The following is a 13070-nucleotide window of genomic DNA, read 5'->3' on the forward strand; positions in this document are numbered from 1 at the left end:
AAATTACACCAGAGAGACACTATCTCAGTTTTTAAAAATGTGTCATAATATAATCAAAAACAAATTGCATTATTCTTAAATTAAATCTTTCTCTTTCACCTGATCCAGCAGAAAAGTCTCCCTGACGCTTTATCGGTGTCATAGCAACACTTTGGCCAGCCTCTTTCTACATCATTGTCCAATCCGTATTAAGATTTTGAATTTTCAATGGTAAAGTCGCCGTCAGTCAAAATCGGATTATCCAATCCTGTTTACCACAGTTCCGTCTTCTTTAGGTTCCCCCTCGACAGAGAGCCCGCCTCTCATTGTACGAAATTGGACCAAATCGGTGTCATTCTTTCTCTCTCCGCAAGGAAGGCGGAAGAGGAGGGGTAAAGGACCCCTACTTCCGGTTTATGGGTAAAATTGACACACAATGAGGAGCCGCGACCGACCAGATTAAACCTGCGTAAAAAAGTATTTTGAATTGAAAAAATAAGGAAAAACGATTAGAGGACATGGACAATCAGGTAAGAGAGCTGATAAGATTGATCGGGGCCAAATATGCATGAAAATTGATTATTTTTAAGGCATAGTGGTAAAAGAAGACGAGGAGAAAAACCGCAGGCCACGGAGAGCCAGGTAAGAGAGAGAGTGCGAGAGCTACGGAGAGCTAGAGAGAGAGAGAGAGAGAGAGAGAGAGAGAGAGAGAGAGAGAGAGGAGAAGAAGAAGAAGAAGAGAAGAAGGAGGAGGAGGAGGCGGCGGCGGCAAAGAGTGACTGAGAAGAAAGTGAACAAAACACTCAAAAATGAAGTCCTGATACATCTGAGATTGAGTACTTTGAAGAGGGTAGTAGTTGTTAAACTCAGCAGGGTGCAGGGCGACTGAAGATAAAATACCCAGAAGGGTGAGATGATGGTGTCTAAAACCAAAAAAAAAAAAAAAATTGGAAAGAACAAAGTAAGGTATCTAACAGGGGATTTGAATGTGAGAGTGAGAATAAAGTTATAAGAAAGGCCAAAAGATATAAAACATTAGAGGGTGCCATGTTGCTTGAAGGTGTTTGTCAGAATACACATACCATCTCACGACCCCTTCATAGTGGTTTGAGTAATCTGGAGATGGAGTTCTTATTACGTGGGCTTGATTCTCTGTTTCATCAGAGTAGTGACATTTGACCTGCACCAGCTCCACCCCATAATAGCCTTGTCAGCCACATTATGACACTAGACCATTATAGCCACTCATCATTACCATTAGGTGTCATCCTCTGTCAGAGGGTTGACCATCATGGTACTCCATCTTGCTCAGTTTTCAGATAGCCTCTTTTATTTCTCCATAGTTTTTTTTACTCCTGATCTAGCCAGGTTCACACTTGTCTTCCTGTTTATGTTTGCCTCTTGGATGTTCAAGGCCAAACTTCCAACAGACCCCCTCTTCACATGTCCAGCATACTTCATAATTCTTTGTGTTAAGTCTGTTCATAGATGTTTATTTGTTTTCACTCTGGGTACTACCTCGTTAATACTTTGTTTTTCCAGTTTATTTGTAGAATTTTTCTGTAGAACCATTGCTCGAAAGCATTTGTTTTCTTTTTCAGAACCTGTATTTGTCAATTGTCTCAGAATTAGTCCTAGGAATTGCATTAAATGTCTGAGTTGAATAAGAAATTGTCTTTCGCCAGAGTAGGACATGAGAGGTACTTATAAAGCATTCTACATTTACTCTCGACTAGGAATAAGTGATTTGAGAATGAATGACATCGCGATTTTATAGCACATTGAGCTGCAAAATGGCACTCCTATTGGCATTTTGTACTTTTCTGATACGTTTGGTAAGACTTCACCACAAAAATAATAGTAATAATAATAATATTAAAAGTAGTAGGAGAAGAAGAAGGAAAGCATAATAAAGTAGGATTCAGAAGAATTGCATTCCCACTGTTACGGCCAGAGGAAATGACTCATAAAATAACAGTTCGACAGCCACAGTGCTGTTTCTGAAGTTGCATTCACTCGTCCAGTGTTCTCGGTCATCTTCCAGAGTTGTATCCCGAGTCTCTCTCTGTGTGATCCACACTTGTACTCTGTTAGAGTGTCTCCACCTACCTTCTTGAACTTTCCGGGCTTGTAAAGTGTAATGCAAATGTCTCAAGAGTTCATGGAATGCTGAGCTAAGCAAACCTGCATGACATTTCACTGTCCAGTACCAATCCAGCTTTACTCCTGCTCAGATTATTGTGGTAGTTACTACAAAACAGTTTGTATCTATGAGCACCTCTGTGTTGATACTGTACTACAGCTTGTGATTCACATGTGCATGCTCATACACACCTTTGATCGTGTTCTTTATGTGTGTGTTGATTTGCACAGGTGCAGCTTGCCTTTACAGTACCCCACATGGAATTGTGGGGAAATGTAGAAATCTGTGTTTTACCTCATGGATAAGGGCATTCAAAGTTTGGTGCATTGTTCGAGAAATGGTTGGTTGTGACATATTCAAATCATTGCAAAGGCTTCTCCAAGTAGATCATGTAACATACAAAATTTGTTATGAGTATTATTCCATCTCTGTCAAATTAATATCTTTTTATGAGTTCATTGTTGTACACTGTTGCCAAAAGAGTCAGCCTTTCCTCGGATATGTGTGCCTGTCTCTGCCTGAACATCATCATCTTGAAGCTTCTACCGAGTTAGGATAGCTCACAAGCTCTCCTAAATCCTCCTGAATTTAGAAGTAGTTTCCTCCATTAGGAAATTTGATAAAATGCTATTTCACCTAAGAGTAGGACCAAATTTGCATCACTTTGAGAATTTTGAGTCCGTTTGGACTATTTTCCTACTCTGAGACTCTTGAAAAACATGGCCCAGAACACCAGTGCTCGTCTGAATCCTTAATATCTCCTATTCGAACAAACATCAACTAACCCCTAAAATTTGGAATTCTCTTCCTCTCAGCCTTTGCGAGGAAAAATCTATTATTAATTTCAAAATTCTGTTAAAAACACATCTTTTCAATGAGTATTATTCTTTTTCTGCGGTGGGTTGGCACCCTGCCTGGGATTGGTTCCCTGCCTTGTGCCCTGTGTTGGCTGGGATTGGCTCCAGCAGACCCCCGTGACCCTGTTTGGATTCAGCGGGTTGGAAAATGGATGGATGGATGGATTATTCTTTTTCTTGTATGTAATTTCTACTGTCGTGTTAATGTGGTTATTAAGTTGTAAAGTGTCCTTGAGTGTATGAAAGGTGCTTCATAAATAAAACAGTATTATTATTATTATTATTAAATGTTGCTTTCTATATTCTCCTTCCTGCCATCAGATCTCATAACTTGTTTTGTAATTTCGTTATATGTCAGAAGAAAGTATTGCTCTTTGATAGCTGTGTGTTTCACCAGGCTTATAGGACAGAGTAGCACTATGGGAGTGATGGGAAGGTATTTGCTAGGTTGATTAATTAAACAGATTCAAGGTTGTTTCTTCTCCATTCTTTCATTTATGGGTATTGTGGCATAGACAGTCAAATGACTTATTTTCTGATGTATTTTGCTGTGAGAAGAGTTTGATTGTATTGTATAACAAAATGCTTCATTTTTCTCTCTCTTTCTATGTTTTTTTTTTTACCCTCATCCTTTGTTATAGTGTACGGTGCAAGTCAAGTTGGAGTTGGGACATCGGGCACAGCTTCGTAAGAAGCCCACCTCCGAAGGGTTCACCCATGATTGGATGGTGTTTGTTCGAGGTCCAGAGCAGTGTGACATCCAGCACTTTGTTGAAAAAGTGGTCTTTCGGCTGCATGAAAGTTTTCCCAAACCTAAACGAGGTGAGCAACTAAACGGACCATTTTGTAAAATTTTCAAATACTGAAGGCCATTTCACTGTATGTGACTTTTCCAGCAATTTTGTTGTGTACATAATTTACAAAATTTTAGCGAGTCGGAATTAGCTGGCAGTGCGTTCCTGTGAAGGCAATCATGTAATGCGACATGCCCAGTAACACACTACAGATAGGTTTGATTTTGTCTTTGGTCGTGGTGGCGGCCTCTTTGTGCATGAGAGCTGACAACCAATGAGTGTTCATCCGAAGGAAAATAGCGTAGAGTGATGAGGAATAAGGAATGTGCGTTTTTTGGACTTTACTAACAGAAGAGAAGCTCGTCTTGTCTGATGTCTCATGTTTTACGTACTACGATAGAATGGAAAAAAAGAAGTAACATGGCAGAGATTGCATCACATACTTGTTAACCCTTTGTGTGGCACTGGCTCCATCAACTAGTACGTTATTGGCTGTCACATAAGGGAGCAAGCAAAACTGTGCTGAAATGTTATCACTCGATCAATAAAGTAGACATACCCAGTCGTTTAAATTAACACGGTGCAGCGACAGGGTCAGCAACCATGGGTGGCAAGTCTAATACACCCAGTGACTAGACTAGAAGTTGTGTAATGTGCTCTCAGCATTAGATGTAATTTAGGAAGTACTTTAGCGTGTTCTCCCTGGAGAAAGGCAACCCAGCAAAAGACAAAGAGGTCTGTGCCTTGGTCAGCAAATTTGACTTCCCCCATGACTAGAAGTTAAGTGATGTGACATTGGATTAGGCCAGTTTTTTTCCCTGTATTCTACTGGATATTTGACAATCTGAATTGATCACTAGCAGACCAGCATACGATTTTCAAATAAGTGATTGAATATATGTGAAATAATGGATGTGAAACTGCACCATGGTGGAATCTGTCTGAATCCTTTTTAACTAAGTTAATAGTATAGCACTTTGCAGGTCTAGCAATTGGACGTCAGAGTGATGGAGTGGTGTGCAGCTTTTCAAGGTTAATGGAGGATATTCTGCAGAATAATATGGTCTGAGAAAATAAGACCTTCGTAAGTTTTTAAGTCACTGTTAACACTTTTATATTCTTGTTCCCTTGTAGTTTGTAAAGAGCCACCCTACAAGGTAGAGGAATCTGGATACGCAGGCTTTATAATGCCAATTGAAGTATATTTCAAAAACAAGGTGAGCTCCCTTGGTATTAGGATTTAAGTAAAAATATTCAAGAAGTGGTTCCTAGCGATTCATAGCAGAATGCTTATTTATTCCATTGTCTATACACATGAACTCAATACTGTTGGATATTTTTCTTGTAGGAGGAACCCAAGAAGGTTTGTTTCACCTATGACTTGTTCCTGAACCTGGAAGGAAATCCACCAGTGAATCATTTGCGCTGTGAGAAACTGACTTTCAATAATCCCACTAAGGAGTTTCGACGGAAGTTGGTGAAAGCTGGTGGGGTGAGTAGAGAAGTGCGAGGGTGAGCTGGGTTCTGGGAACTTGTATGATAATTCATTGTACTGTTTATACTGGCCTTACTTTAAACTTTTGTTGAAGATTTTTAGGTCAAAGACCAATGTTTATGGGGTGTAATTTTTATTTTATTTTATTTTTTTATTTTTGCGGTTTTCTAAAATTTTATATTTATTAATTTGTTTTTGATCTTGCATTTACATTAAGCACTGCAGGTTTGTAAAACTGGGTTTTTGCTTAAGTATGAAGTGTTTGACTCACTTGTGTGTATGTCTTTCTGTCCAGTATTGGCAGAGTGATAACTCTGTTCAAGTTCTTGCTACTCATTTAGTTACATTATGAGTGTTGTATTTTGCTATAGCTTTCTTTGTCTCTATTCCTGTATTTGATAATGATGACCATGATATCATGGTTTACCACCGGTTTAAGGAATATCCTGTTTAAGGTCTATTGGGTGACATCTCTGTTAGTTGCAGCTGTTGTTCTTTTTGCTGAATCCCTGTATGACCTCCCTTGAGTGCAGAAGCAATTTGCAGCCAAGTGTAATAGAGCACAGAATAAGTGTCAACATCTTCAGACCTTAAGGGTTGATTCTGAATTGCTTGTCGGGACACCATTACATTAACATTCAAATAGGTTGTAACATACCTCTATTCAGGTGGCAGCTCTATTTTGTTTATAAACACCTGGGCTGAAAGAGAGTTAAAGGAATACTTCAAACAAAAATTACATATCTTTAAAATGTTATTTACCTCCTGCAGTTTGTAGTGATGGCTGAGAAAAACATTTAATTTCATGTTCTCGTGCAGAATTGAGATAAGTAGTTTTCTAATTGAATAGGCATCTATGGTTACCAATGCTGAAATGCAGCAAAACAATACAGAAACGTCCAAGAAGAAATTATATGTTACTCATGTTGCAAAGTTGATATAACAAGTTATTGAGTTATATTCTCCCGACATCCAAAACACATGAGTTTTTGGTAAAATTTAGTTAAGTAAGCCTCCCCCAGGAAATGTTCAAGTGAATGAAAATGGAACGTGGTCAAACCTGACCATGCATTTAAATTGTAGACCTTCCTTATGTTGTTATATTAATACTCCAGTTATGGCTCACCACTATGAATATCTCGGGATTGTTTAGTGGCAGTTTGCGAAATGCTTTTTGAAGCATCTCAGATATGCACAACTACAAGATGTATTCGCTTCCTGATAGTGTTTTCACTTACTTTTCTTTAACTTTGAATCTTTAGTTTTGTCTCTCAGTACATGTTTTTTTGATGTTATCACGTGAAGCGCATTCTTTCCCAGTGAATGAGCTGTTACTGGGCTGCACTCCTGACCAATGAATGAGACCGTCTTCATTTCAAATGCTTGGTTGCATCTGAGCGTGCCCTATTTTTATTCACAAGAGTGTTTTCCAAAAGTAATTTATCTAACAATATTTTGGTTAAAATGCATGTGTTTGGGATGTTGTGGTAATGGACTTTTTGATATTGCTTACTGTTGTCTAGCATTGGTCACCATAGACCCCTGTTATATCAGACATTTTGGTATGTCTGCTCTGCATGCAAACATGAGATTAAATTTTTTCATTACAAACTGCTCGGGGTAAGTAGCACATAAAAAACATTTTTGGGTGGCATATTACTTTAATTTGTTTTGGAGTCATTTGTTGTCTTTGACAAGTAATGTGAAACATTTTATGGTTACATATACAGCTGGGGGATGCATTGCGACTTATTCTATGTGGGATATAGTACATGATTATATTGTGTACATTAAGAGTACACATTTATTTATTTATTTTTTTAAACCCCTTTTGTTTCCGGTAGGCTGTTTTTTGGTATAATGGCCTGCCTATCTATCGTCATAACCCTGTTGGCATAAATAACAGCCTGCGCATATCTGTTATGACTACACTACTGTCACACTACTCTGATCTGTAAATCTTGCAGTCCGCTGTCATAGAAAAATATTCTCAGCAGGCTGCTACAGTTCTCTGCCATCATAACCCAGCTGGCCTGAATACCGGCCTTTGCTATATTAGACTACACAGATCAACATACCACTGTCTAGTTGCGATGTTACGCTATTTATTTATTTACTAGTTGCAGATTTTTTGCAAAGAATTTCAGTTGTAGTTTGCTATGCGAACAACTCAAAATAACAGATGCTTAGTGTGCTCGGAGAAGTACAAGCAGGCAAAGAGAGCTTTTGCCCTTCTGCTCCGCAGGAGGTTTCTTTCTTCCCTGAGCTCACCTTAGGACATCTGCGTCAAACTCCCAATCTGTCAGTGTCCCCCGTAGGGAAGGGCTGATGCAGGGAGATTGATCGGAAGGCAGTGAAAATCATGTGAAGTGTTCTTGTGCTTTGCTTTTGAAGCACATCACTCAAAAGCACAGTTTTGGCATTGGGTCCTTATTATAATCGACAGTAGAAAATGATGAAAACCGTGAGGCTGAAAGTGATACAGCTTTTCCTATAGTATCAATCTATTGTTATAACATTGTGGCTTATCATCATTTTACCATTTTGTAATAAAATTTCACTTTAATAAATCCGAATATCTGGTTTTCAAAATCGTTGAAGATTGCTGGCAAGGCTAGGATTATAGTGCCGAAATGCTGGGGAGGGCAGGGTTCAAAAGGTTGAGATGCCAGAATAAAACACACTTTGGCGTTTCACTTCTCTCCCTCTCACAGACACAAAATGGAAAATAGACTCACACATAAGCGTCACAGACACTCACCCGCCTATCCGGACCACTCTCTTGTGCGGTTAGACGTGTGTTTTTTAATCTGGGGTGTGAAAGAGTCTGGACAGCGTGAAAGAAGTGAAGCATGGAATTGAGTTTTTATGTTGAGTTTGGTTCCGAAAAAAATAGCACAAAATAATTGCTGAAAAGATGCATAATATGGCCCATTTAATGTAAGTGGTTTGTCACAGGGAAGTGATATGTTATCACAAACATTATGCACAAGAAGTGCACTTTGTTTTTTCTTTTTAATTAATAATAATAATAATACAGTAATCCCTCCTCCATCGCGGGGGTTGCGTTCCAGAGCCACCCGCGAAATAAGAAAATCCGCAAAGTAGAAACCATATGTTTATATGGTTATTTTTATATTGTCATGCTTGGGTCACAGATTTGCGCAGAAACACAGGAGGTTGTAGAGAGACAGGAACGTTATTCAAACACTGCAAACAAACATTTGTCTCTTTTTCAAAAGTTTAAACTGTGCTCCATGACAAGACAGAGATGACAGTTCCATCTCACAATTAAAAGAATGCAAACATATCTTCCTCTTCAAAGGAGTGCGTGTCAGGAGCACAGAATGTCACATAGATAGAGAAAACAATCTCTAGCAAACAAATCAATAGGGCTGTTTGGCTTTTAAGTATGCGAAGCACCGCGGCACAAAGCTGTTGAAGGCGGCAGCTCACACCCCCTCCGTCAGGAGCAGGGAGAGAGAGACAGAGTTTGTTTTTCAGTCAAAAATCAATACGTGCCCTTCGAGCTTTTAAGTATGCGAAGCACCGTGCAGCATGTCGTTTCAGGAAGCAGCTGCACAAAAGATAGCAACGTGAAGATAATCTTTCAGCATTTTTAGATGAGCGTCTGTATCGTCTAGGTTTGCAAACAGCCCCCCTGCTCAATCCCACTACGTCAGGATCAGAGAAAGTCAGCGCAAGAGAGACAGAGAAAAGTAAGTTGGGTAGCTTCTCAGCCATCTGCCAATAGCATCCCTTGTATGAAATCAACTGGGCAAACCAACTGAGGAAGCATGTACCAGAAATTAAAAGACCCATTGTCCGCAGAAATCCGCGATATATATTTAAATATGCTTACATATAAAATCTGCGATGGAGTGAAGCCACGAAAGGCGAAGCGCGATATAGGGAGGGATCACTGTAATAATAATAATTCTTTGCATTTGTATGGCACTTTTGTCACTACTCAAAGCGCTCAGCAATTGCAGGTTAAAGGCCTTGCTCAAGGGCCCAGCAGAGCAGAATCCCTATTGGCATTTACGGGATTCGAACCGGTAACCTTCCGATTGCCAGTGCAGATCCCTAGCCTCAGAGCCACCACTCCACTTGTTTGTTGTGTGCATTTACCATGTTTGAATAAACACTGTTTTGTTAAATTTAACTTGGTTGTGCTCCACCTCTGTTTTGCATGCAATTTTAAAATTGTTCTAATAGAAATAGCTAATGAATATAAACAAGAATGATTTAATATAGACACATGTTACAGCCTGCTGGGACTGCTAGAATCATCGTGTTGGTGTGATTGTACAAATCAAAGTGTTAAATCAAACATTTATGACATGCTTTAGAGGAGATTTCAAAATATTGAGAGATATTGATATTTTATATCGCAGAATTATTTCTAGGCCATACTTCCCAGCCCTAGTTACACATAACCATACTTTGTGCAAACTTATGAATTTAATTCCTCTTATCTTGAGCTTTGATAAAGAGGTGTGGTGGTCAGCACTGCTGCCTCATGAATCTGGTGTCCAGGTTTCGTAGTTGTTTGTGTGTAGTTTGATAGCTTCCCTCTATTTCCACCTGTTACTGCAGTTTTCCTTCCATATTCCATAAGGTTAAATTGTGTCCATGTGGGTGTGTGCATTAGTGGACCAAGTGTATGGGGTTGTCATGCTCAGGGCTGTGGAGTCGAAGTCAAGGAGTCAGAGACAATTTTGGATACCTGGAGTCGGGGTCGGACTCGGCAAAAATGTACCAACTCCTAATAAATTTAAATTGTAATGAAAAAAAAGTACAGCAACTTCAAATGTCCCATTTCACAAACAATAGTCATAATTAAGTACTTCTCTGATGTAAGAGTAAAAAGCCCAGTGCATAGTTGTGTTACTACTAGTGTGAAGTTCAGCTGAGCTATTATACAACCTGACATTCATATATTGTAATCTGGATTATGGTACATTACAAAAAGTGTTTTCATTTTATTTCAGATACAATATGTTTAGCAAGTTCATTTGAGTGTAAACAAGTGTAATGATTTAGGCGTAGGTGTGGGTGTGTGCTATGGCCTGATGTGTGTTCAGGGACTCCTGTCTTTTGTTTAAACTGGCCAATACGGTAGAGAGTTGGCTTCCTAGCCAGTAGTTCTGTGGTTAAATCAACATGGAAAATACATTAGCATATTAAATACAGGGGAGTCGGGGAGTCTGAGTCAGAAGTACCAGAAAATAAGGAGTCGAAATCAAAGGATTTATCTACCGACTCCACAGCCCTGGAGCCTCATGTATAAGTGGTGCATACGCACAAAAATGTTGTGTATGACCGTTTCTACGCTCAAATTGCAATGTATAAAACCTAAACTTGGCGTAAAGCCACGCACATTTTCACGGTAGCTCCAACCCTAGCGTATGCAAGTTCTCCGCTCGGTTTTGCAAACTGGTGGCACCCAGCGTCAAAGCAGTGCTACTGTTCCTGTGTGGTTACCCTTTCTTTTTTAGATCCACATCCCTGACGCAGCTTTATAAATACACTGAAACTAACTTCATATTGTTTATTAGTTTAAGGCATCTGATTGTAATTAACCTATAACAATATAATGGTCCCGGGAATAGCCAAAGTATTCCAAATACCATAGCTGCTTTAGCGTTGTTACTCATACTGCACTTTCTTCTTTCAGCTGCTTCCGTTAGGGGTTCCCACACCAGATCATCTTTTTCCATATTACTCTCACCGCACCACTCGGAGTATTTATATCACTGTATCTGAGTGGGGAATCACAGATCTACAGCAGCTGATCGGAAAGAGAATTATCGATATACAGCATCCTGCACACACTGCCTCAGCCATGCTGTCTATTTAACTGCTCTCATACAGCAAACGCTTCAAAGCCTTTCCTGTATGGACCGGTTCAGAAACGGTTTCATCCCAAGAACTATAAATGCACTCAATCAGTCCATCAAGTGCTCCTTATAGAATTGTTTGTACTTATAAGTTCAATTACCTCACTGTAAACTTGCACTACAGTTATAATATTGCACAACCTTATAAAGGGCGTATTTGCATATGATAATACCATTTTTAAGATGAAATGCAGCAAAATGTTTATTATATTATACAGATAAAACTTTAACTTCATTCAAGTAATCTATATCTATATTGTTAATAATTAAACATGTGAGGACATGCTGTCACAGCGCTAGCTAGGATCTGGCGCCCCATTCATGGATTGTTCCTGCCTTGCGCGGTATTCTTGCTGGTGCTGATGTGACACTGGAAGGATAGATGGATAGAATAATTAAACATGTACTATGAAGGTATTTCAATGTTCCTTAAAAGTTTTGAAGAATCAGCGTTCTAAGCTTACAGATGGCTTAACGTCTATTACAGAGCTGATTGTGTGGCGATTGGGTATTTGGAGAAAGAAAATTTGGGGGTTAGTACGTTTGAAAGAGACAGTACTGCTGCAATAAATTATTTCATCGAAGGTCGCGCAAGGCGCAGCAAGCATCCTGCATGAGGCATGAACAAGCACTGCGCCACCGTGTTCCCATGTTTAATAACATGCTTTAACTCCTATCAACATGAAAATGCTATCCTGTATACATCTCAGTATTTTAATTATTCAGAGAGCTGTAATGTTACGAATGTAAAGGATTCTGTGTCCTGTCGGAGGAAGAGAGAGCCCGAAACTACATAGTGATTCACACACACAGAGCACATGGAAGATCAAATACAAAACAAAGCATTTAACGTGCTACTTTAGTTACGATGGGATTTGAGAAACTAGCAAATTAAACGATTTTAAGATTAAGTTTATGATGTTCTACTTTAGTGACAAAATAAACTATGTGATTAAAGTGGAAATATCGAGATTAAAGTTGACATTTCCATCTTTTTCCCCCCACTGTGTTCCTTTTTTTTTTTCCCTCTGTACCCAAATAAGCTTTCATATGACACTCAGACAGTGGGCTACAACTCACCTTTTACGGCAACTTTGATATGTGACAGCTTCTTTTTTATTTCGGGCACTGTGCGACTTTGTGAACTTGAGCTTTTGAGTTTCTCTATGTCACTCGATCAACTTCCTTTTGTTGTTTATACCACTGTTTAAACCAACAAATAGTATGTTTTTCTTTGCCTCCACTTGGTATTCGCTGAAATACTTCTATTTTTCCCTTGTGCTTTTGCCATTGTCTTTTCACCGTACGCTGAGCTTAAGGGCTATTTATATTGATTTGCATATTCAAAGAGGCGTAATTCTGGGAGTAGTTGGGGCGGGACAGAAGGCGCATGCACGTGCGTTACTTTTCACGCTGACCGGGATTTATGTAGTGGAAGAATGTGGAAGTTAGCATTTGCACAGATTTATGCATCTGGATTTTTTTTGTGCGTACGAACATTTCCACTTTTGTGCTTACGCCATGTTATAGTGTGAGTTCTACACTTGGCGTTATACTGAGGCCTCTGGTCATGCTGTCTAGTATTAGTCCCTACCTTGCCTACAATATTTGTAACACAAACTCTGCACCCCAAAACTGGATTTTCAGGTGTAAGGATGTGATTTTACTATTTTTTTTTATTAGCATAGTGTGTTTGGCTAGCATGATCGTGGAACAGTATATATTTCATTAACCTGCTCTAGTAATGTCTAGTGAACTGCAAAATTCAAATTCTTACAGTAAATATACTTCCACTCGCTTGAACGACCAACTTTTAGAGGTCAAATCTCATCCAGCCATGGTGAGCTCTCAGCCTGATTCATTTCATCCTTACCTTCAGTCCTGGGGCCTCATGTATAA

At 39.2% G+C, this 13070-nt stretch overlaps 1 protein-coding gene across 1 annotated transcript in view; it reads left to right on the plus strand.

Moving 5' to 3' along the window:
• Positions 1 to 221: 221 nt before the first annotated feature.
• The window catches only part of mllt1a (MLLT1 super elongation complex subunit a), a 49685-nt gene continuing 36836 nt past the window's right edge, over positions 222 to 13070 (plus strand). Inside the window, exons 1-4 of the mRNA XM_028816195.2 lie at positions 222 to 509; positions 3621 to 3801; positions 4908 to 4990; positions 5122 to 5265. Coding sequence (XP_028672028.1) covers positions 498 to 509; positions 3621 to 3801; positions 4908 to 4990; positions 5122 to 5265 — 420 coding nt within the window. The 5' untranslated portion in view covers positions 222 to 497. The remainder of the gene's footprint in view (positions 510 to 3620; positions 3802 to 4907; positions 4991 to 5121; positions 5266 to 13070) is intronic.

The sequence above is a fragment of the Erpetoichthys calabaricus genome, chromosome 12 (genome assembly GCF_900747795.2).
Source record: "Erpetoichthys calabaricus chromosome 12, fErpCal1.3, whole genome shotgun sequence".
Classification (NCBI taxonomy): domain Eukaryota; kingdom Metazoa; phylum Chordata; class Cladistia; order Polypteriformes; family Polypteridae; genus Erpetoichthys; species Erpetoichthys calabaricus.